We start from the raw sequence: 25,565 nt of genomic DNA, 5'->3' as shown, positions 1-25,565 counted from the left end.
GATGAATAAATTTTCAGTTGATACCTTCCCTTTTTTCATTCCCAAAATAGTTCTCAAATCTAACATCATATTTTATCTCTCGACACAGAACGGACGATAGCGTTATCTACGGTTACAAGTGTGGCCGAAATGAGGTATTCTACAAACAATTAGCGCATCCACAAAACGGTCTACCACCGCCAGCTGATACTATGGGAACAATTTCATTACGTGCGAAACGACGCTTAGAGCGTGACCATGCGTACATATTATTTTAATTACGCTTAGATTTTCGGTCTCATTATTTCCGATTAAATTGTATCTGGCAGCTTACGTTTATGATCAAGTCTAGTGCAGTTATAGCTCTAAACAGCACCAGATGTTTTCTCACGGATAAAATACATGATAATAATCAAGAAACCACCATACCAATACGGCGCTTGAAATGCAAACGTGACACAGTGCTGCTACCATTATTGTACTTGATGTGGAAAATGTGATTTTTATATACTTTAGTGAAAAAATTTATGTCGATAAGTTAAAAACGTTTACTCGCGTTCACACGTAATTTATTACATTAGCTTAGTAAAAAATAAAATAATCATTACTGCTTATAGATGAGGTTCGTTAGATAACTGATACAGTGATTGTCGATATACCCTTCAGTTTCCATATTCGTTTTATCCATTGATTACTTTTCTCCCTAGATTGTTTAGAAATATATTATTTATAGTGGTAACTTGATGGTAGGGTGCAATATTTATACCGTTTTTAATTTTTTATCTTAATTTATACTGTATAGATATTTTAGAAATTTATTTAATTTAATTTTCGTTTCTTTAGCTGTTTTCTAAGTCAAATTAAACTCAGTCAAATTTAAAGTTATTTATTGCTACCCAAAAATTGAAGCTTAGCACTTTCTACAAATAAACATTGAAACTGAATTTCATAGAGGTTGGTATATAGTGGAGGTCTTCATTATACATTCTATAATCTGCAAACAAGAGGCTTAATTTTTCAAGTGTAGAAGATTTCTAGGAGTGTAAGCGTTTAGTTAATTGAATGGTTATCACATTGGTCTTAGTCCGTAATATGTTTATTATACACAGCTACAACTTAATATAATACATTCCAAAAGTATTCTAGAAACAAATGATACAGATTGATGTTCAAAAGAAGATAGCCTGAAATGACTTCCACTTATTTTCGAGTATTATCAAATTTGTTGAACATTCTGTAAGTTTTACATTTACTGATTCTTATTAATTATTTTCTTAGCTATATTTACATTTTCTGTTATTAATACTTAAGTACAAATTTTACCAGCAAATATTCGTTCCTGTTATACTAAATCATAGAAATTTATTCATCAACGAATTTGTCCAACATAAACTTTGTCTATGATAAATAAAATGATGTCCCCATCTAGTTGTTTGAATGATTTTCAATAATACCTTAACACGGACAAGTATACCGAACTTGTTACGATACTTAGTGGTTTGGGATATAATTCAGTTTTTCAATACTTATAATAAACAGCCATCACTAGATTCCCGGCAACTTAAACTATATCTAAATTCCACCAAAAATTGAAGTTCACGGCAATTTCGTTACAATCCACGGTAATCTACCTGACTTTCTATAGTGGTAGTAATCATAAGCTAATTTCCCTAAAATTAAAACTATTAATGATGCCAAAACGCCGTTTAGCAAATCTAAAGGTAAAATTTTGGATTCTTTAGGCAACTTGCATACATCATTTCTCTCCAGTGTAAGAACTTCCGTCATAAAATTTTCATCACCTTCAATGTACTTGCACGTAATATTATGGGAGTCCCGTATTATTGTATGGTACTTCATAAGTAGCTCGCGAAATTTCATGGTAAATTTACAATCACAGATCCAAGGATTCAGACTAAGATACAGACGAGCAGCATGAGCGTTTCTCTCCAAGGCACTATCAAGCGCATAGACGGGAAGCTGTAATAAAAAATCTCCTTATTAATAAGAATAGAAATAGAGTTGCATCGTAAAGCTTGTAAAAAAATGGTGTATATACAAAACAGATGTCTGAACCAGAAAAAACGGTTTCAAACGCGTCTTGAAAATGTTTAAAATCTTTTTATAACATATTGGAATTCTTGCTGGTCTCTTCCATAGGAATGCTAGCATGAGAAGAGGGCGTACGCGCAAGCGGCAGCCTCGTGTCTGTCTGCCGCCATCGTCGGAGTTTCCTCTAAAGATGGCAAAATATCAAACGGACAATTTATCATTCTGCAGGAATGCTGGAGCCTGGACCGAAAAAAGGTTTAATCAAATAAAAGGTTTTCACGATGGGCTCCTCCATTTGTAGTGCGCCGATGAGACTACGTTAAATTAGCTCCAGTAGGAAATCCCAGCTATTAACTTTGGCTGTCGATTCAAGCTCACCACCGTGAACATTGAGTTAAGTAGGACAGAGCATGTCGAATATTGGATTCACGGCCCTCGAAGCAAGTCAGAATCCCTTAAGATTTAGAACTCAAATCCAAGATATATACCCTATTCACTCCTCTGTGGCGCATGCATCCACATAATCTTTTGTGTAAAACAACACCTTATTAAAATCGATTCAATGTCTGTCTGTCTGTCACACGCATTTTTATCCAAAACGGCTCAACCGATCCGAACGAAATTTGGTGGACAGATGGGAACTATGAAATCCCACGCATACAGCGAGTGGAATAAATTTAGGTGGGGTTTAAAGGGGGCCTCCTCATACATGCAAAGGGGAGATTCAAAAATTTTTTTCACCGGATATAGTCGTGTGGGGTATCAAATGAAAAGTCTCGATTTGTACTTTCCGAAACTGACATTAGTTTTGGCATGAATTGCGAAGTGCGTGAGTAAGAAGTCAAAATGTACGCACTTAAAGTGAGACAGGACTCATTTTGGGAAACTACCCAACCTAAAAATCCGAAAAAGTCAGGGTGGTGCGCTTAGATGAAATCTAGGCCTCAAAATATGTCCCATTCCGATATATGCTCACTAATAGTATATTACTACTTTTTAGGAATTCACTGAAAACCCCCCTTAAATTCATTCTTACCAGCATAGAGGACAATATTTCGTATATACGTGCTAAATTTCGTGGAAATCTAATTAACGGGAATAATTGACATTCGCAGCCCTTTTAAGGTTTTGTGTAAAACACTTGGGTGAAATCTAATCTTCGCGATATGTCCCTTTCCGGTATCTGCTCAAATAAATTTACTAATAGCATATTATCAACTTTTAGAAATTGACTAAAAAACTCCTCTTAAGTTCATCCTAGGTGTACTAAATTTTGCACCGACATGCCATACACATGCCAAGTTCCATGAAAATCCAACTATTAGTGTCAAAGTTATAGGAGTTCAAACTTATCAATTTCTTGCTAATTAACAGCATCCTAAGCCATACAAATAAGATGCTGACGTCATAATTAACGAGAATAATTGACATTCGAGTGAAATATTAAAATTCCATTCAAGAAGAATCTAATTCTCCTTAGCCCTTTTTAAGGTTTTGTGTAAACACAAAACCTTATTAAAATCGGTTTACTGTCTGTCTGTCTGTCTGTCCGTCTGTCTGTCACACGCATTTTTCTCGGAAACTGTAGCAGCGATTGACACCAAATTTGGTAGAAAGGTGGGACCTGTGAACGCTCACGCATACAGTGAATTACATCCTTTTACGTCGAATTTAAGGGGGAGTCCCCATACATGCAAAAGGGGGGTGTAAAATTTTTTTTCATCAAATATAGTCATGTGGGATATCAAATTAAAGGTCTCGATTAATACTTTTCAAAGCCGATCTTAGTTTTGACATTCGTTGGAAGGGTGAGGAGCGCGGGGGGTTGAAAGTGATCAATTCTTTAAGGGGGCCATTCTCAGAAACTACCAAACCGAAAAATCTGAAAAAAATCAGGAGGCTGCCACGATATGGTGCCTGGGCTCCGAAATACCTTCCATGCCGGTATCTGTTTAAATAAAGTTAATAATAGTATATTACTAAATTTTTTTGTAATTGGTTAGAAACCCCCCTTAAGTTCATCCTAGAACAATGAAATTTTGCAGTGATATAGGCTATAATATAGAGCATGATCTTACCAAGTTTGGTGGAAATCGCATTATTACTAACAAAGTTATAATACCTCAAATTTGGTGCTTCTTTGAAAATTGAAGACTATGAATGTCAATATCACCCGAAAGTGGATACTCTCACATAATATATGGATATATTACGTGCTGCGTACTAAGAAATACACAAAACCTTTCGTACCTGAAGCGTCCAGCTTCCGGTTTCCCGACTTGTTTATATTTGCTAATAATATTAAACTCAAAGTGTGAGGCGCATGAGGTTGACTGTTATCAATACAGGGCTTTCCATCAAATGATTTATTTAAATCGCTTTCTAGAAAATAGAGGGCAATGGAATTTTTAGCTATATTACACAGAACTGTGGTGCACTCTTCGCTCCTCACATCTTTTTCTTCAGCCTTTGTCCCCTTCACAAGCGGGGTCGGCTCGTCGTGATCGGTTTCGTCATTTTATTTTATCAAATGCCTGATCAGCATGTAATCGCGAGACCTTTAAATCCCCATCCAATGTATCAAGCCACCATTGTTTTGGCTGGCTTTTTGGTTGCTTACCATTGACTTCGATGTTCTGACCAATACTGATTGTTGAATTCTCGTTAGCGTGAATTACGTGACCACACAATTGAAAACGCCCCTCTCGCAGTTTTTCCACGATCGATGCAAACCCATAACGATCGCGGATATTCTCATTTCAGACGTGATCAAAACGTGTCACGCCACCAGTGCAATACAACATCTTCGTCCCCATTACCGCAAGTCCCGTTCATTGTCCTTTATAGCCGGCCAACACTCAGAACTATAGAGAGCGGCAGACGAACGATATTACAGTGAATTTTAGATTTGGGACGTGTGTCGATACGTCGATCACAAAGAACACCAGTTGGGGAATGTCACTTCATCCAGGTTGCGTTAATGCGTGAAACAATTTCGTTACGCAGTTCTCCATTGGCTCGAGATATTTAAATCGCTGAGTTCTGGCAATGGCAGTAACCTGCCCCTCGAGATATTTAAATCGCTGAGTTCTGGCAATGGCAGTAACCTGCCCAGAACTGAGCGATTTCAATATCTCGGGTCAATGCTGTAAGCCAATGGAGAACTACGTTATGCTCCTCACATAGGGGAACACAAAACGTTTTATACCTGAAGCGTCAAGCTTCCGGTTTCCCGACTTGTTTTTTATTCCAGCTCTAGCAGCCAAATGATATCTCTAAGTGTAGCATTAGAAAGTGCAAGTGGTTGCAGCGGAGACAAATCGAATCTGGTCATAGCGTGGTTAACGGTCCTCACCGTTTATAGTGGAAGCGCGTGCTTTCGTTATGTGTTTGACCATTAAATCTTTTCAACTTTTGTATGGATTTTCAGCTCAGTTGATTCTAGCCTGGTGTGGTATTTACTTGCATTATTTTTTTGCTTATTTAAAATTTTCATGGATCTATGGCCATTGCCATTCCCTAACGAAAAGCGGAATAGGAAAGGATGAAGGTGATAAAGATATCTCGAATATTACGTTTCCCTCATTTCCTGAAGAATGAGCGAAAGTAACTGCTTGTGATCAACCTTTTTTTCTTCTGCCAAACGGATAAGCAGACCTAACAACTACTCCTGTGATGATTCTCAAATTCTAAATTTGAAAATAAATCGCATGAACAATGATGATGCATCAAGTTCAGGATGCCCCGTTGAGCTCACAACTGTCGATATGATTGAAAAATTTCATAAAATCGTGGAGATTGGAAGTAACTCAGATTGCCGAGACAATTGGAACGTCAACATGAACATTTTCCCACTCCAAATTGTCAGGGATGTTTGTATGCGTCTTATGTTCATCTTGGTGCTGTGAGGTTATCACTTGCACAGCATCAAATGTAATAGTAGTGAAACTGAAGCTTAGTTTGACTTTGTAGACGCTCTATACTCCAAATTGGCAGTCTGCAGGTGAAATTCCGTCGAATTTTCGCATAGATTTACAACTGTGGATGACACTTGGGTTCATCATTACACTCCCGAAACCAAATAGTAGCAAAACAATAGATTGAACGAGCGAACCAATGCCAAAGAAGAAAAAAACTATTTATTCGGCCAATGAGGTCCCACCTGTACGGACAATTTTTGGGCAGACCTTATTTGTGGTGGTTTAAACCTCCCCAACATAACCTAATGCCCCAGATCTCCAGCTCATTACAACAACTCCTTCCATCCTTGCCTTCCTTTATGAGTACATTTCACGTTTACCTAAATCGCATTCTTGGTCTTGTCCTTTAACCTGCTTGTGCGTTACTCTTCTCAATACTCCTCCTTAGGTTAAATTCAAATCGCTCGTCTCACGTTGTTCCGAAACTGCATTGGCATACAACATAAAGTCCTTCTGGTCTCGCTTTCTCGACACTCACAACCTCGTCAAGCCCTTTCCCATTTTCATTAAGTTCGCAGGCTCCTCTGCCAACTCGCCCCAGTTCTCGTGGAGCTTACTCCGCACTAGATTCTGTAAGCAATTTTGTCTAATTCCAACAAGTACTGGAGTAGGTGAAATTCACCGTAAAACTCCTTTACCATCACAAGAAACAGTCACGCTCTTTGATGATTTCATTGGAACTCCCATGAAGATCATAAAACAAATCAAAATGGCAACGAAGAAAATTTCTCAGGGTGAAGTGAAAAACTTATGATTGGCGAAAATCCATCAGGTGTCTAGTCTTCAAAAATTTAACTTTCCATAATTTTGAAATTTAATTTGCGATAATTACCATTTTTTCCGCCGGCTGGGTGCACCCGACCGGATCTCTTACAACACCCCCCCCTTATCCCTTCATCAGTCAAACACCATACTAACAACCTTGATAGCAATCTTGGATCCAGATTCCTAACCTTTTTTTACTAGAAATCAATTAATACATTTCTTTCCCTCTCTACATAATTTTCAGCATAAGATTAAGAGTATCATTTTCTTCGCTGAGAAACGGGGCCCTTATTATCACTACAGGGTGTCCCATTCACGATGGTAGAGATTTTAATGGTGTGTTGGAGGAAAATTGTTCCATGGAATGGGCACTCTATCTTTTGCCGTTAGAGAGTTATAGCGTTTCCCATAAATAGTGTCAAAAAGCTGGACCTGACCAACAAAATCCCAATTTTCCAAATCCATTAATCATTTTATCCTAAATTTGATACCATTTTCGGAAATTTCGTATAAATGTGACCGTCAGATATAATTTTTCAAACTTTAAATATAGTCTGACAAGCTCATGCCTTTTCTCTGCGATTCAGGCTAGAGTCAGGTTGCGGACACTTGGTAAACCATTCTTTGGGGACCTCAGAGAGATTTCTAGCTGCAGGGTCGGAGAGCTGCTTTCTTTCGTGGATGCTACGGGTTGGCTCTGAAGATCCGATCCGGCTGGACTCTGCCTCCCTGTTCCCATAACAACAGTCACGGTCTTAGGAGTTTGTGGCATCAAAACGGCGCACCAAAGCCCTAATTGGGCTCCTCGGAGCGGCCACTGATACCTACCTACCTACCTGACAAACTACATGCATAAACATGTACACATGATCGAAATGCCCATTCAAATATTCTTATATAAGAAATACACAAAACGTTCTATACCTGAAGCATTTAGCTTCCGGTTTCCCTGATATGTTTCAACTGGTGGGTAGCACAACTAAAATTCTGCTGAGTCGATCGGGATGAAATTTTTACACATTATTCTACACATTACACAGACTACTCTCTCAAACAGAAATAAAATAATCTCTGCCATTAATGCGCTCAAGACGGGCAAGACCTGGCGGAATTGTTCCTGGGAGCCCCAGCAGTATCTGCAGCGTTTGGAATTTGAGATATTCCTCGCTCAGTGGAAGAAGGGGGTGAGCTTTAAGTTTCCTACAATTGGATGAGTATTTTAAATTATCCTGAAACGTATTAGAGAACACCTCAAAAGCTTGATTGATAGAAAGCAGGCTGGATCCTTCTGCACTAAACACCTTAACACCCTTCATATTAATTTGAAGGAATGTTCAGAGTTGACCTCTACCATGCACCTGTTCTTCATCGATTTTGAACACGGTTTACGTGTCACAATGAGGTTAAATTTCGGAGGAATTTAAAGTTTAAAGCCGAGTCCAACAAGGGTTGCTTTCTGTCTCTGATCCTATTCGAGGAACTTGACCAAATGGCTTGGTATTTTAAAATTGAAGTAAGCAAAGTCGGACCAAAAATACCAACAACAATTTCCTATCTGTGACAGAACATCGAAGACGTCGATAAATTTGTCTACTTTGGTAGCGTCGTTCCTGCTAGTGGTCTCGAACACCATGTAATCCAACGCATTAATAGTGGCAAATCCTTCACTATTTTGTCTAAAATCTTGAACATCAAGCTGAGGATGTTTTATGAAGGCAGCACTTGGAAAGTGATCACCACGGATACTCAAGGGCTCCAAGTCTTCCCTAACATCTGTCTCCCTCGTGTCATCGATATACTCTGACCTAAAAAAATCTCAAAAAAGTCGAGAAATCGGAAACTAGACGGGGTTTTGTTTGTTTCTTATGTAAGTATATTTGAGTGCAGAACTGTCCCACTTGCATGTAGCTCGTAATTAATATACATAAAGCATGTCAAACTACTCATTTTAATGTGATATTAATATTTAGTATTGTGGGTTGCAGTAAATTTACACGTAAAAACAATTTTGAACTATTATAACTTCGTTAGTAATAGTACGATTTTAATCAAGATTGGCACCATCATGCTTCATGCTATAGTCTATATTATTGTATATTTTTGCGACTCTAAGATGAAGTTAAGGGGGGTTTCCTATCAATTTTCCCCAAAAACATAGCAATATACTATTATTGACTTAATTTGGGTAGATATCGATATGGGGAGTATTTTGAGGCCTGGACACTGTATGGAGGCGCTTCCTATTTTTTCAGATTTTTCGGTTGGGTAATTTCTAAGAATGGTTCCGTTAAAGAAATCACCACTTTCGACCCCTTACCCCTCAAGCTTTCATCAAATGTCAAAACTGTCCGAATAGCTGAGTGGTGAGAGCAAAAGGCTTTCTTACGGAAGATCGCGGTTCAAATCTCACCGGTGGCAGTGGGATTTGTATCGTGATTTGACGCCGGATACCAGTCGACTCAGCTGTGAATGAGTATATGGATCAAATCAGGGTAATAATCTCGGGCGAGCGCAACGCTGACCACATTACCTCCTATAGGGTACTATAATCCTGTAGTATACCGTTACGGTCTACTACACGAAGTGCTCTAACACACTTCAAGGCCCTGATCCAATTGGATTATTCCGCCAACGACTGGATTTGGAAAGTACTAATCGAGACCTTTTATGACTATATTCGATGAAAAAAAAATTACACCCGCCTTTTGCATATGCAAGTCAATGTAGAAAGATGTAACTTTCGGCATGTGTGTGCGTTCATAGTTTCCACCTTCTCACCAAATTTCGTGTCCATCGGTATAGCCTTTTCTGAGGAAAGTGCGTGGGACAGATAAACAGGCAGGCGGACATTGAACCGATTTTAATAAGGTTTTGTTTTACAAACAAATCCTTAAAAAGGAGCTGCGTCGACGTATAAGCGAAGCATCCTTAGATGTATTGATTAGAAGGCAAAATCAGCCGTGCATAGGTCACACTTTAAGAAAGGGCGACAACTCCCTTGCTAACTACCCCACGCAATGGAACCCACTATACCAGGATGGCCAACGCGTGAGTGTCCCCAGGAACAAGGCGCAGAACGATAGAATAGGACAGTATGTTTCTTGAGAAGATCTGGAGACAACAATGGGGCAAAGGCGTGGTTGGCACGCTATGCTCCATTTAGGGGATATTGGTCACCATACATAATTACATATGTAAATATTTATGCAGTTAAAGTACTATACTTACCCGTGTCAATTTATTCCCTTTCAAGCTCAGCACTCGGAAATTGTTTAACCAAAATCCAGCTTCAAGTACATCAATCGACTGCACACGATTATTATCCAAATAAACATCATATACTTGACGATAGACTGAATTGTCTCGCAGCGAACGAACTTCTGCAATCTGCGTTCATCATATTTGTTTATTTTCATGAAATGAAGAAATGAAAACAACAAACAAGTAATAAGTGGTCTGAATAATCTTCCATAAGTATTTACCCAGATTTACTCACCTGATTATGAGTAGCATGGAAAATACTTGTGTTTTGAGGAAGATACGATGGAAAGTTAAATAGATTTAAATGCGAGCAGTTCACAGCGTAGATAGGTGTTAATGATTTACCGTCGTCGCTACGACGAATATAGTGCATTGTACAAGAGCAATTTCGTAAGTCAGGATGATTCTGGCATTCAGTTTTCAAGTTCTGTAAAGGGATGATCCGAACAAAAATTATTTAGCAAAAACCTTAAAATTTTCAAATGCCTTGAAAAATAAGGGATGTAAGAAACAAGTTGGGTAGACAATATAAACGAATATTCGTCTGTATATGCACGTTGATTTGACTTTGTCCCAAAGGAATTGCAACTCACCAATTTAAACTGCATAACAGTCAACAAATGCCTCCCTGTATATTTGTAGTCTGCGCAGGTTAAGTTCTCCCGATCCGCTACATGAGCTCCTTTCTCTGACAGCAACCATTTTAAATTTCTCGTACAATTCCAGGGATTGCCTGATTATACTAATTCCAATTATTAATTTCTATTGAAAGCCAATTTGTAAGGAATAATTGCCTTTACCTGCTAAGAGTATTTGCTCAAATGATCGTGGAAGTATTAAAGGCCCTTCCATGTGGTCCAGTTTGTTCCAACGCAAGTCCAAGTATTTCAGATTATGCAGGCGTTTGAATAGAGTCGGCCGAGTATAGCCAAACTGTGTCCATGATATGTTGATGCTCTAAAGCAATAAAAGTTTTAGTCAGAACCCATATTCTGAAATTTCCCTTTTCAAATTACCTCCAAATAGTTAGCATCAGGAAAATCATTGAAAATATGAGTTAGATTGCTATGTTCAATACGTAATATCCGTATTTTCGGAAAATGCTTCAGAACGCTATGTGGTTCAAAGGTCGTATTAGGCCATCCACACAGGATCACTTGTTCTATTTTTTTGATTTTCTGAATACTAAAATAATTTCCATGTCTTTTATCTTGAAGAAAAGCATTAGAGCAAATTATTACTTACTTCATCAAATGAAGATTGGCCATTCCACCAAAACAATGCAATCTTTTCCCAGTCTTAGTACAATTCCCGGCATTTGCTTCGGCAGCCAATGTCCAGTTCTCACAAGTTCCATGATCAGCAGGTACTTGAACCGAGAATTCCGTACTTAATCTAATGCAAGTAGAATAATTAGATCATCCCAATATCCATATTTTTTTTACTATGTTCATATTTCTTCAACAAGTATCATCCCAATATGAATATTATAGCTATATCCAAGATATTAAGTATAATGTGAAAACGAGGGTACTCGCCTAATATTTACTCAGGCTGCAAAACCTATAATTGTTGGCCTTGAAATATTTCGAAACAAGAGTGACAACGTTGGGCAACATTAGAGAATTACATATGGGTTATATTACAATATAATATACAAGGGATGTCGCACCGCGTCCTAAAAGAAATATTGTGCCTATTTACTGGTTATGTATACGTATAAATTATAGTATGTCGTTTAAACCTATAACCCTCAGAAACTTTATTATGCATCCTACTTCTAAGTGTTTCAACCTGGAATCTGGTATTAAGTATTCTCCCCAGGTGCCTAAAACTACATTGCAAAAGTGCCGGATCATCCCGGGGCATGTGTGGAGTTCTCATCACTATCCTCTCCGTAGATATCCCTAGCTTTCCCAGGTGATAGTTTAGCCTGCAATATTACAATATAAAATTGCCACGCTAAAAATGGAAACAAGGCGAGATTGATAGATTTGCTACATCACAAATTTACAGACAAAGTCAACTTTGCACATTATTCCACCCTAAATTAATCGTAAACGAAAACGCAAACATTTCCACCAACATCCTCAAAAATAAATGTAAATAATTCAATTATCACTTTATGGTTGCATAACCATTGGTTACTAATTCATTTCGACCTGATTAAAACAGAATTCGATGCTCTTATGGAAAATGTATCATAAGATGTTAAGCACGTATCAAATACATTTCGAATGAAATAATTTTCGTTCTTAATGCCCACTTTAATAGGCCTAATACCTACATACATATACTTGAGTGACTTTAATTGCAATTTGTAATATTCTTAGTTTTTCTCATGAAAGATAAAAAAATGTAAATAGCATATTTTATGACCACTTAACGATCCCAGAACTCACAGAAGCAGCTGAAAAGTGTTTTAATACATAATAAATATTTGCTCTTTAGGTAACCTCACTATCTGCATATTTAAAGCGCTTAGAAGATACTTTTTTAGGGGACAATGCCTATCCGCTTACGTAGATAATAATAATAGAAATGGAAGCTAATGTTGATGAGTAATGCTATAGAATAAGGTGTTGTAAATATATGGTAGGTATATAATATTGACGCTTACAAACAAATAATAGATATTTGATTATGGGTACATATACTTATGATTAGATTAGTGTGAACCTCCTTACAACATATCACTGTAGGTTACATGTAATCCTACTATCGCCAGAACTCAGCCGGAGGCCCATTCATTGGCTTTTCTGGAAAAGTGTTTTCTACTATGTAGCACAACCAGCAAATTAACTTTTACCTTTTCTTAATGTGTCCATCGATTTGGAATCTAAGAATATACATAAAGTATTATCAGCTTGTCATAAAAGGTTGTTACAAGATATAATACTCGTGGGGTTGCTACCTACGAATTTCGAATCCTTCTTGCTACCGAACTCCGATACCGAGCGAAATCCCGAAAAGTTCAGCGTGGTGTGTGATGTGACATGACGGGAGATGCCACATATCACAACGAAGTGAAGAAGAAGTGTATACCGCATCACCTAAAAGTTTGCATGTGGTCGCAAATCTTTCGATGGTCCTGTGAAGAACATTAACGGTCGATTTCTCATCCACGATGACGAACAACTGAATTGGAAATAACCGTATCACATCCGGTGGGGTTCCTCCTATTGTATGATAGATAAAAATACTAGTCACCGTAACATGCGGAAACGGACTGTTCCTCCAAGCAGAAGAGAAATCATTTCGGCCATCAATGCACTTAAACGGAGTAAAGCCGCTGGGTTTGACGGTCGCAGAGTTATTTATTGCTGCACCTGCAGTTACGGCAGATCTGCTACTTCCACTCGTACGGAAATCTTGGGAATCCGGGACATTTCCCGGAGAATGGAAGAAGTGAATGAACGTTAAGATTCCAAAGAAGGGGACCAGTTTTGAGTATGGCAATTGGATTGGTATCTGCATGATCCATGCATGCTCAAATAATCCTGGAAGCAATCAAAAAACATATCGAAAGCTTGATCGACAGAGAGCAGGCTGGTTTCTGCTCAGATCCTCCTGCACTGACCGCGTCATTTTGGAACAGCGCGGTGTTAAGATCTTCGTTGCAACTAATAATAATAATAATAATAATCGTTGACGCAGCAATCCAAGAGGGATCAGGGCTTTGAAGGGTGTTAGAACACTTCATTCAATGCCGTAACGGTACACTACAGTACACTGTCGGGGCAAAGTGGTCAGCATTGCGTTTGCCCAAGATTATTACCCTGATTTGACTCAGGTATCCATTCCCATCTGAGACGGCTGGTATCCGACATTTGGTCGCGATAACAAATCCCTCTACCCCCAGCGAGATTTGAACGGCGACCTTTCCCTACGACAGCCCAGCGCTCTAACCATTTGAGCCATCCGGACACTGCCACCCTCATTGCTCCAAACCGTTTTCCACATGGCATCTGTTACCTTGGTGCTCAAAGGTGGCGGTGAGGAAGACGGGCGGCAACGCTGTCGGCCAAAACAAAACCAAGTGGCCGAGGAGAACCTCCATAGTTGTGGCACCGGGAGACGCTGTACTCACTTTGGTTTGCCGCCCGTAATGCAGTAGGCGAATGCTCCAAAAACCTAATCAGGGCGATCAGACCCGAGTCTGCACGAGGACTCATCTGAAGTGGTAATTGACCACGAAACCTTACTAGGGGTATACTGGTACCATGGGAACCGGGATAGCTCCTGGACTCTCATACTTCGGGTGAACTACCGCTGTATGTGAGCACAGCTCGGTTGGCCCCCTAATGGGAGTTTCATGGGGGCTGTGGTTATGCTCAAGCGAGAAGAGACCTTCGGGCCTCGGCGTGGTGTTGCGTTTCAACACGGGTGCCGTACTCCTTAGTTCGGTAGAGATTTAGGTATGTCTTGCATCCACCAGTATGAATGCTAAGCCATGCACTTGGTATAGACTGGTACCGTTGTTGCTTGTCTCAGCGAGACTCTGATTGTGGTCACAAAATCAATCCATGTCTTAAGGAGACCGTAGGATTAAGTCTCCATTCTCATAAAGCGCAGATGTCATTTAGAAGGGCTCTTGCGAGGTCCTGGCTCTTTCCAGTGAAGGTGCCCATATTTAGCGTGCAGACTAATTTACTTACGCTCTAACGCCGTCCATGCGTCAAGAGCCCTTGCACATTTCTTGGCAGGACTAGAGCCCGTCCTACCTGATCGACTGAGATTAATGCTCTAGCTTTTTTCCAAGGCTTATGACTCAACACGAACATTTTGTTTTGAAGGATATTGGATGTATTCCCTTGGTCGCAAAACGTCATCGTCGTCACCCTTCGGTGACGTTCTTCATACTGCTTCGGAGATTGTACAGGAATTCGATGGATCATGGCATTTTTCCTTAAACATCTCGACTACACTGATGACATCTACTTGCCCTCTCACCGAATCATGGACCCTGGCCAAATGGCTCTAGAGTTGTAAAGAAGGACAAGTAGAATTGGACTGAAGATAAACATCAACAAAATCAAGGTTCTCAGTTTAGGTCATCGCACTCTCCCTATCTGTATTAATTTGCAGAGCACCGAACTGGATGTTGAAAACGCATTAACGGCGCTTGATCCGCATTCGCAGCCTTATCTAAAATCCTGAAAGCAGTTATCTCAACACCAAAATCAAATTTAGACTGTTATATGCTAGTGTCCTTTCTGTGTTGCTATAAGGGAGTAGCATATGAAAAGTGAACTCCAGTGTTACTCAAGAGCTCCAAGCCGTTTGCGCCATGCCATCGGAGTACGCTAGCTTGACACTGTCTCAAACGAAGAACTTGGTCGGCGCACTGTGATCTGAATGCGGAAGTGGCAATAAATAGGCCACACATTAAGAAGGGGCGACAACTGTATTGCTGGCTATGCCGTGCAGTAAAATCCACTTTCCCGAGATGGCCGACGGGGGGTCGCAAGTAGAGGAGTGCATGAGTCTCAGTAAACCGTGGGGGGAGCTGAAATCCATTTCCGGTAGCGATGGTGCGTAGGTGTTTAACGCGTTACTCCACATTGCTACCGAAACGAAATAATATGATGGAACTGGGCCTAAACGGAGTGATATCATGGAACTGTGGAGAATACTCCTTTCCATTTTACGGCACCATGATTTAAGGCTCCGCGGAGCGTAATGATAGTGGATGCAAATCTGGTGTCGAACTGCTGTTGACGGATACAGCAAGACGTGTTCTCATGACTTTGATACTGGCTAAGCACAAAGACTCGACTATGAGGATCACAATGGCTATGAGGAGAGAGAAGTATTCGATATCCAGGGGAGGCTTCCAGCAGATGATATTCTGTTGGTGATGGATGATCTGAATACTGAGTTGGCCTTCGATAACACATTGCCCGGCCATATCATGACAAATGTTTGCTGCTGATATACTAGGCTAGGAATGTCACCCCTCCTTAATGTGCGACCTATCCATTGTGCCATCCGTCTTATTTTGAACACGCTTCGTTCGAAGTTGTATCAGCCAGAGTACCCCGACACCACGACGCAGGCAAGAGTTACCGAACGGTTAAATTTTCAAGTAACAGTGGAGATCATTTTCCATATGATATTGCCATATATCAATATAGAAAGGACATTATTACGGAACAGTCTCAATTTGATATTGGGTTGAAATCAATGCATTCCAGATTTTGAACAAAGCGCGAAGGCGAATGAAGCGGTGTTAATAAATCAAGCAACACTCAGGTCTGTGCCGCAGCCGGCAGAAACAAAGCTTCCTAGGTGTACACACTGATCATCCACTTTGATATTCTGTCCATTAATAGCAAGAATCCGATGGCCTGCGGAACTGAGAACTAGACTATTTATTTTCAATCCAACTCCCACTCTATTTGACTTTTTCTCCAAATCCAGAGTCATTTGGCCAAAGTCCATGACTCGGTGAGAAAACGAGCAGATGTTGCCAGCGTAATCACGGTACTTGAGAAAATATGACATCCTCCATTGAACTCCCCCACGTCCTCTGGACAAGGCAGTTTTCTCCGGAATTCCCCTACTGCGTAAAACAGATACATTTTTCTTGCTGTCGAAAGCTTCCTTTAAGTCTATAAAGGTCAGGTAAAGCGGAAATCTAAATTCCATACAATAATATTCTAAAATGATGCAAAGAGTAATTTTTGGGGAATTGAGAGATCCTAAGCCCGCATGAACTTGATGTCGGATCAGACCACTTAGAGAGCAACTGGCTTCCACTATTCTGGCCCACGGACCTCACATTCAAGGGGGCGCCCAAGTGTTTAACAAAGGCGAAGACAATTTTCGGTTTTGTTCAGGGCAGAGTGAACTCATCAGATGCTGCCTCAGCGAAAGTGGTTACGGGTGGTAATCGCTCCTTTATATATAGTCACAAATATCTAATTCTAATCTTCTGATTCAAACCAACCAAAACAAGTCGGGAAACCGGAAGTTGGACGCTTCAGATATGAAAGGGTTTGTTTATTTCTTATATAAAGACGTTTGAGTGTGCATTTGCTCCGTTAGCACGTAGAACGTAATATATACATATACTATGTGAAAGTATCCACTTTCAAGTGATATTGACATTCAAAGTCTTAAATTTGTAAGGAAGTGACAAATTTGACCTATTATAACTTTGTTAGTAATAGTGCCATTTCCACCAAACTTAGTAAAATCATGCTCCAAGTTATAGCCTACCTTCTTGGAAAATTTCATGGTACTAAAATAAACTTAAGGGGGTTGTGCAACCAATTACTAAAAATTATAGTAATATACTATTGTTAACTGTATTTGATAGGATATCGGTATGGAAGGTATTTCAGAGCCTAGATACCATATAGTGGCAGCCTCTTGATTTTTTCAGATTTTTCAGTTGAGCAGTTTCTGAGAATGGGCCCGTTAAAGAAATGATCACTTTCGACCCCCCGCACTCCCCGCCTTTCCAAAAAATGTCAAAACTAAGACCGGCCTTAAATATATTTGGTGAAAAAAATCCCTCTTTTGCATGTATGGGGACGTAAAAGGACGTAGCTCATTGTATGCGTGAGCGTTTAGTTCCAAATTTTCCACCAAATTTGGTGTCAATCGCTGTAACCGTCTCCGAGAAAAATGCGTGTCACGGACAGACAGACAGACAGTAAACCGATTTTAATAACGTTTTGTTTTACACAAAACTTTGAAAACGAAATATCCTTCTTTGCAAAATCTGAATCTTGCTCTCTATTAACGGCGTCTTGTATTTTGTGGCTTTTTCTTCTTTTCGGGAGAGTAGGGTAAGCTGAGATAACGAAAAGATTTTAACTACAAAATTACGGAACAGGTTAAGGAGCATTAGTGTTTTTGTATGGATAACTATGACACATGCGGTTCAATAGAGGCGTCCTAAAGGTGGCATTGTGATCGTAATGGTCGATCTGAATACCATAGTGGACTCGGATATATGATGGATTGACCCCAACAGAAAGTTTTATAGGGTTCTGAAGCTTTCACTGCCTCATCACCGACGGCACACTGTTCAAGTGCAGTTGAGTTTTACCGGTAGTAGTTCATTTAGGAATTCTGATAACCACATACTTTAAAGCCCAATACGGATTTCCTCCGTGATCTGCTGCGCAAACGATACAAAACTCTAAGTAACCCACCTGAAAATATTGATGAGCATCGGACCACCATCGAAAATGTCTTTATCTCTGGCGCGGATAAAGTTCGCAGCCACGTCCCAATGATGGCTTTGAGAAGGGTTGAGCGCGATGTGCGTACGCTATCCACTATTTCATTGGTCGATTTTGCCACCTTAAACTGTATCACGAAAGAGCTTGCAGGTAGTCATTAGCATTCCGATGATCGTGGTCATGTGAGGAACACTAAGGTTAGTCTTCTCAGATCCTGAATTCGATAACATCTGGTAAAGTCCCTCCTCGTGTGTGTGGTAAGCCAGCGTAACACACGGATGCGGGCTACTCGTTCAAACAGAAGTAAAATTATCCTTACCACCAACCCGTTCAAATGTAGTAAAGTCGCCGACCTTGGCAGTCTCCCTCCGGAACTAATCCATACAGCCCCTGTGATCTTCGCTGAGTTACTGCTTCCACTCATTCGTAAATCCCGGGAATCTTAGATCTCTCTTAATGAGTCGAAAAAAAGGATGATCGTTAAAATTCCGAAAAAAAGGTACCCGTCTTGAGTGTAAAAAGCTCGACAGAGAGAAGGCTAATTTCCGTTCTATATCATTCTACATTGATCACCCTTCGGGTCATCGTGGAACAGTGTGCGGGGTTTAAATTACCGCGCCACTTCCACTTCATCGATTTCAAGCAAGCTTTCGGCAAAGCAAACAGAGAGTGTATCTGAAATGCATTTTGAAGGATCTAATAAGTATCACGAAAGCGAAATATGATGGCACAAAAACTAGAGGTAAAATCTCAGAGAAATAGTCCGATAGGATTGCATTTTGCAACAGATACTTTTTCTTCTCATTACCGACGTGACGCTCTTCATACTATCTCGTCGGGAAAACGCTAAACACCTCGTTTATGCTAATAATATCTGCTTGCTCTTTCCTTGCATGGAAGTTGATGCGTTCGACTATCAACAACGTTAAATCCGCTTTCGCTGTTGCTTTCAAAATTTATAAATGCATCGACATATTCACTGCCTCTTTCCGTAATTCATACACCATGCCCGAATAAAAACCATGCATACTACCATCAAAAATCTTTTGTTTATATGAAAAACGTTGTTCGGAGAAAATATCTACCAAAATGAAATATCAGCTTTTTCAGAATTAAAAGACGATCGGGATCTCTCTTTATGCTGAAAAACTTAAAGCGTTGATTCTGAAATGGAAAATATACTGCCTTTTGCCGATTAAGCTTTTATGTTGGCAGAAAGCACGCAAAGACTCTCCCAAGCACTACATTTAAGACAGTTGAGTGTCATCCGGATTTTAGCAGTCAACCGTAAGGGACTGGGAAATTAAACAACTAGTCTATCTATGGAAATCAAATGAGAACACTGATAAGCCTAATAACCCATCATTGTAATTTACGGAAGCATCCGTACACCATCGGTATCTATACTGGAGGCATAAAACGCAGACTTTACAATGTGGAGTATGAGACGGTTTTTCATATCTTATTAGATTGCCCTATATTTGCGCGGCGGAATAAAACTTAGAAAATAACGAACCCTGGAACAGGGGCAGCATATCTGCTGAGTCTAGCGAATAATTCGGGACTATTTACTTATATGAACTTCTACAATAAACCAACAGACACCAGTATGGGAGCACAAAACCCGATCCTACACAAATTACCTATCAATCTATCGATCCACTCATCGTTGCTCAGTACTCTAGGACTTTTTCCTTTTATCAGAACGCCTTTTACGTTTTCGCTCGTCCCCGGTACTGTTGACATATCTGAACCCCGAAAATTTACTACAGTAAAATATTACAGCACCATATGAAAGCGAGAACAGCCCCTCTCAGGATTCCCTCTTTCTAATGTTGAATCAGTTTAAAAAAAGGAGAAGGAGAGAACTTTATGATTTATCTTCCGTGTTTGGCTAATGTTCGTTAATTATAATCTGGTCTTAAGCAAGCTTATGATAATCGTAGCAAGGTAATTCCGGCTGAAATCAATAGGAGAAATACATTTTCGTGGAACATGCCTATTTTCTTACATTTGATCCAGCTAACCATTTACTACTTTTCCATAGAAGCAGCGACGAGCTAAGTTTTGATAGTAATTTCCATGTAAGTACTCAAGAATTTAATTTTTGGTGGTAATGACCCATTGCCACCCATGCTTAAAATGTAGAATACATTAAAGAAGTTGAAACCATCGTACCATAGATAGCAATATTTTAACAATATTACTACAATAAAACTCATACATGAGGCAACCAAAAATAATTAAGAGCTTTATGTGCAAACTGTGCAAAGTTTGACTATTTAGATTTTTAGCCAAAAGCTCAAATATTTGTTTTTAATAAAAATGTTTAATGAAATAAACAGCACTCCACGTGTACGGAATTTGCAGGTGGAGTTTTAAGTTTTATGGGTCTAATCATTGAGACATAGAACAGACATTTTGGACAACGCACTTCACAAGGATTGAATTCACTACTACCGCGACCTACCAATTTCACTTTGCAGGAAGGAAAAATTGTTCATGCTATCGAACTTCTACATTTCAATCTAAGTATTATATATTCTCACAATGCGGCAGAGCACTATATCGTGAATAGTTCAACAACCTGTTGGTTTCATACTTTATATACAGACACTACTCTCACTTATATAAAAAAAATATTTTCATGATACTATGCGTCAAAAAAATAATTCTAGTTAACGTCATCTCAAGGATTTTTTAAATCCTGCACGCACCTCACAAATAGTAGTACTAACACAATAAAGTAGATCTTTTCCCAAAACATCACGGAATTTCCTAGCCGTTACAAATTAAAGCAAACAGTTCACAAATTTCATTCAGCACTTCTAATTTATCAACGTTTCACGTTAATCTCGGGCTCCGTTGATGAGAAGTCTTTTAACATAGAAGATCTGAACACGACTATTTCATGTAAGCTCTCAGAGTCTTGTCAACCTGTCTAGAAAACAAACAAAGTTTTATTTTGAGATGAATTCACACAATTTATGAAAGCCACTGTGTGAACTCTTGGATATATATACTATCTCCCATTGTTGTGGACGCGCACCCAATTCTTTATCGTGTTAATTAGTTTGGTCGAGCACAAACGAACTTCCATACTTCGCTCGGCTAATAGATATTTCTTGGTTCGGTGGTGAATATTTATAGGAGTGCAAATATTGAACACTATGACATGCTGCTAATTAATGACGTCAGGAAAAAATTTTATTTATTCATTGAATTTTGGGAGCATTTTTTGCAAACTCACAATGCACTAATCGGTTTTTAACAATCCCTGACTCGTTTGTTGACGTACAAAACAATTTGACATCAAATCTCCTAGGGAAGTGCGAATGAAGGAATATGAATGAAAATGCAGATAACCATTATTCTGTATTTAATGGAATTAGGTTGTGGTTCAATATAGGTACATTTAAAATGTATGCATAAAAAAGAGAATAGAATTGAAGTAGAAATCCTAAAAAATTGTAGATTAGCATTAACTATTATCCTTTCTTCAACATTATAAAAATATTTACAGAACATGTCCAATTGAATCGCATCGACGTGTGCAAAATAAACAATGCCATTAAAAGATATGAAATTAGATGCAAGCTTGTGAAACCGTCTTAATGTTTATGAAAGGTTAACCTGCAGAAACATATCGTCACGGCGTTTCTAAGGATTGAGGGACGAAACCAAATTAGGAGCTTTTCAGAATCGACTTTTTTATTGTATGGATCGTTAGCGTAGCTATCCCAGAATACGCTGCTGAAATTTCAAAGCGAAATTCGCCTTTCTTTAGATGTTATGGAGCAGAGCGATTATCGGATACAGGCTCAGAGTCGAGCACCCAGAAGGTACTCGTTTTACGACCTCACGAAAACTTGCAGCGCTAGTGTATTAATTAATACTTGACATCAGTCGCCAGTGCATTTACGTTTGTTATAACTTTATTTTGTTCGCAATTAAGAGTGATAAATGCCTTCATATCCGAAAGACGACTTTTTAAACAAATTTTTTCAAACGTGTTTTTCCCAAAATGACGATATTCACATTTGCGGAAATTCTAACTCAAAAAGAAATGAACCGATCATTCTGAAATTTACAGATATGATTCTTTACAAAATTATGAAGAATGTGAACCAACATACGGGATGATTTCATATTTTTAAGGGTGACTTTTTTTGCATAATTACTGAAAAAAAAATAGTATTATAAAAATCGAAATATTTTTTCTTGAACAACTGCAAAATTTTAATTTTGACTATTTTCAACTGCACTATGGTTCGTATTCTTAGAAAATAAATTTAAATGTAAAATTAAAACCTTTTTGATTTCAGATAAAAATTGTAATAGCTACACGTCCGCAGTTGAGGAACTCTATTTACGACCTTCAGCGGAATAATGTCGACTTTCTAATAGTTTCTCCCCGAATATGAGAAATAAGCAAATCATCATTTCCGGAATAAGTTGGTTCTGAAATATCAGTATATGCAAAAGGAAAGGAAACGGTAGTTCCGCTTTGTTTTTCTATTGATCGTTATTTCCTCAATTTCAACAATAAAAAACAACACAACATTTTCTACACATATATATTTTCCTCACTAATTCCACTATTATCCTTATTTTTCTCATTGTAGACAAAAATAATATTGCTAAGGATCGATATTCAAATTTGACTTTCCCACTACCTAATTCATGAGAAATACCTGAGGCTGTGCATAGTGAACATTTTGTGCCTTTAAGTGTATAATACAAATTATTTGAATAGAAAGTCAAATTTATTGCAGCCCGATACCATGATTGTTTCGGATAAGTACTTTGCTCTACCTAAAAGTTATAAGAAGATGGAAATAATTTAAGATGTTATCTAGAAAAAATATTACAATTTTATGAAAATTAACATTTGAATATCCAACTCTTCTATCGTTTCGTTTAATCACACTTTCAATGTTACAATAACTGTAAAACTAGAAATATTTCATTATGGCAACAATAGAGCACTTAAACAATGAATGAGGAACTAACCATATTCTAACATGAAACATAGAATATTTAAACTACATACTTCGAAAAAAGTTCAGATATGTTCTTCCGCAGTTGGAGTTAGCGGAGCGTTTGGTGTAGTCGGTGTTGTTGGCAGTGAATAATTCAATGACGCTTTCAACTTTTCATTGGTTTCAGCTTGCATTTTGCTTTCATATTCCCGAACATCCGCAATTGTCATATCGTACCACTCATCAATCCATGTGAAAGCCTGACGATGGCCTACCAGAAGAATATCTCTTATTGCTCGTTGAATGTAATCTTCGACACGAGTTTGCAGACCCCATACTTCAAATGATGCATGTACAACTTTATAGGAACACATTATAGGTTTGTCGGTTTCTCGCCAGCCTTCAACCAATGGTCCTCTACCTGTAAGAAGATAGCAGAGAAGCAGACAATGGTAAAAATATACACTTAGCAGAAAAAGTCTGCGTATAACAGCTTTCAATAAAATCGTATTGTTGAAAAACCAACACGAAATAAAATATTTTAAGATTTCGTTGAATAAATGTATTACTTACTTAAAGTACTAACTACAGGCAGAATTTTAATAATTTAACTTAAGCAGTTTTTGAGAAATCATTACATTTTACAACAAACATAGAAAATTAGGGCGGGAAAAGTCTGCGTACAGATTTAATAATATGTTTAAAATTAAACTTAATTGCAGCCCAGTTGATTAAATATGGAGGCCACCAATTACACTAAGCGATTAATCAACTGATTTGGAGGGTGTGGGACAGCGAATCAACGCCTGACGACTGGTAACGAGGCGTTGTCTATCCCATATATAAAAGGAGGATAACACGCAGTGCAATAATTATAAAGACATCAAGCTGAGTACCATCTATAAGATACTCTCCGCTATCTTGATAGGCCCATACGCCCAGAACATCATTGGCCCATACCAAAGAGGCTTCACTCCAGGCAAATCAACAACAGAGCAGATTTTCCAATGTGTGAGGCCAGATAAAAGCAACAGGATTACTCTCACGACCATCCAACATCAACAATGGTCTAAAGGGATGCGCTATCATGCGTCCTCTTTAACCTGGCCCTGGAGAAAGTAATTCGCGATGCAGATGTCAATGCAAGAGGCACCATCCTTTTCAAGTCCACCCAACTATTGGCCTACGCTGACGATATTGACATTATGAAGAGATAGGAAGATGTATAGTCTATCCTCCTTCCAGATCGAGCAGGCGGCGTGAGATCTTGGACTGCACATCAATGAAGGCAAGACGAAATATATAGCAGCAACGTCAGCACCAAAAACCAACCAACCAACAACATCAAACCGCACTGGTCAAACGGGAAGCAGAGGAAGAAAGAAAAATTGCGAACTCTTTGCCACATTCGAGAGAAAAATTCTCCGAAGAATTTTTGGTCTACATGAGGGTAACCTACATAACGACAAAATCTATGAGCGATACCTTGTGTGTCAACTAATCCGTATGAATGAGGACGATCCAGCCCGGAAAGTCTATAAGGGTAAGAAGACGTGGCAGACCCTGCCTGAGGTGGAGCGATGAGATCAGGGCGCCAGACAGCTTTTAGGGATATCGAATTAGTGGACCTCGGCGCAAAACAAAAGTATCTGGAGTTCCTTACTAAGGCAGGCCTAGACCGAATACGGGTTTTCGCGCTATTGATGATGATGATTGAAAATTAATAGGGCATAATCGGTTCTTAATAACCTATTGTAAATGATTAGAAATTGAATTGATAATCTTTGCTGTCTCCTCTAATGAAGTTTTCTCCACTCTTCTCTGGGAATATTTCTCAACATTTCTTTGCTGATTATATTGCGTTTACAAATGCTTCTCTCGAATGAGTCTGCTCAATGTGATTAAGGTCTGGAGATTGTGGAGGTGTATGAGACTGCTTTGGAGCATTGTACAGCAACCAGAGCCTCACAGCTTGAGTTCATTATCATGTTGAAAATTATTCCTTAAAATATTAAGGTGAGCTAGTTAATCCATTGTTGACTCAATAAACTCAAGGTTACCCACGCCGTTAACCGACATACTACCCTGAACCACTTCCCCATCACCACCATGTTTCACTGTAGGAAGTAAATTTTCTTTTTGAAATGCTGTCCCTGGTTTCCTACATACTATTTTTCGTCCTTTTATTCCGAAATTGCAAAATTTGATTTCGCCTGAAAACAATGCATCTTTCCAAAACGATTTGGGTTCCGTACGTACTGTTTACTGGATACCCTGCTCTGGCTCCTGGAGGACAAAAAAGTCTTCGCGCAAGCATTTGCGGACGACCTAGCCTTAATATTTACTGG

At 38.9% G+C, this 25,565-nt stretch overlaps 3 protein-coding genes across 8 annotated transcripts in view; 1 reads left to right on the top strand and 2 right to left on the bottom strand.

Moving 5' to 3' along the window:
• The window catches only part of LOC119655874, a 49,465-nt gene extending 48,058 nt beyond the window's left edge, over positions 1-1,407 (top strand). For all 5 annotated transcript variants that reach the window (XM_038062008.1, XM_038062007.1, XM_038062005.1 and 2 more), the window contains one exon: positions 89-1,407. In XM_038062008.1, the coding sequence (XP_037917936.1) occupies positions 89-257 (169 nt within the window). In that variant the 3' untranslated portion in view covers positions 258-1,407. The remainder of the gene's footprint in view (positions 1-88) is intronic.
• LOC119655875 (protein singed wings 2) lies at positions 850-21,206 on the bottom strand. 2 transcript variants are annotated; one of them, XM_038062009.1, is made up of 8 exons: positions 20,953-21,206; positions 11,283-11,432; positions 11,054-11,222; positions 10,838-10,994; positions 10,631-10,770; positions 10,273-10,464; positions 10,005-10,163; positions 850-1,959 (listed from the first exon to the last, which is right to left on the bottom strand). In XM_038062009.1, exons 1-8 carry the CDS (start codon positions 21,000-21,002, stop codon positions 1,576-1,578), a joined length of 1,401 nt encoding a protein of 466 aa, XP_037917937.1. In that variant the 5' UTR covers positions 21,003-21,206; the 3' UTR covers positions 850-1,575. The 2 variants fall into 2 exon arrangements, with proteins under 2 accessions (XP_037917937.1, XP_037917938.1); XM_038062010.1 differs by lacking the exon at positions 20,953-21,206 and adding an exon at positions 20,706-20,946.
• Positions 21,207-22,795: 1,589 nt separating this feature from the next.
• LOC119655876 (cytoplasmic phosphatidylinositol transfer protein 1) overlaps positions 22,796-25,565 on the bottom strand; it is a 37,890-nt gene continuing 35,120 nt past the window's right edge. The window contains exon 7 of the mRNA XM_038062012.1: positions 22,796-23,638. Within this exon, the coding sequence (XP_037917940.1) occupies positions 23,301-23,638 (338 nt within the window). The 3' untranslated portion in view covers positions 22,796-23,300. The remainder of the gene's footprint in view (positions 23,639-25,565) is intronic.

Source organism: Hermetia illucens, chromosome 4 (assembly GCF_905115235.1).
Source record: "Hermetia illucens chromosome 4, iHerIll2.2.curated.20191125, whole genome shotgun sequence".
NCBI lineage: Eukaryota > Metazoa > Arthropoda > Insecta > Diptera > Stratiomyidae > Hermetia > Hermetia illucens.
This window is presented reverse-complemented; position numbering and strand designations above follow the sequence as displayed.

Excerpts from the sequence above, each read along its gene's own strand:
- LOC119655875 (XM_038062009.1), bottom strand. The coding sequence starts at position 21,002 with ATGTTTTGGGAAAAGATCTACTTTATTGTGTTAGTACTACTATTTGTG. Across the intron at positions 11,223-11,282 it reads GCCAATCTTCATTTGATGAA|TATTCAGAAAATCAAAAAAA; the intron begins GTAAGTAATAAT and ends AAATTATTTTAG. Across the intron at positions 10,771-10,837 it reads TGAGCAAATACTCTTAGCAG|GCAATCCCTGGAATTGTACG; the intron begins GTAAAGGCAATT and ends TAGTATAATCAG.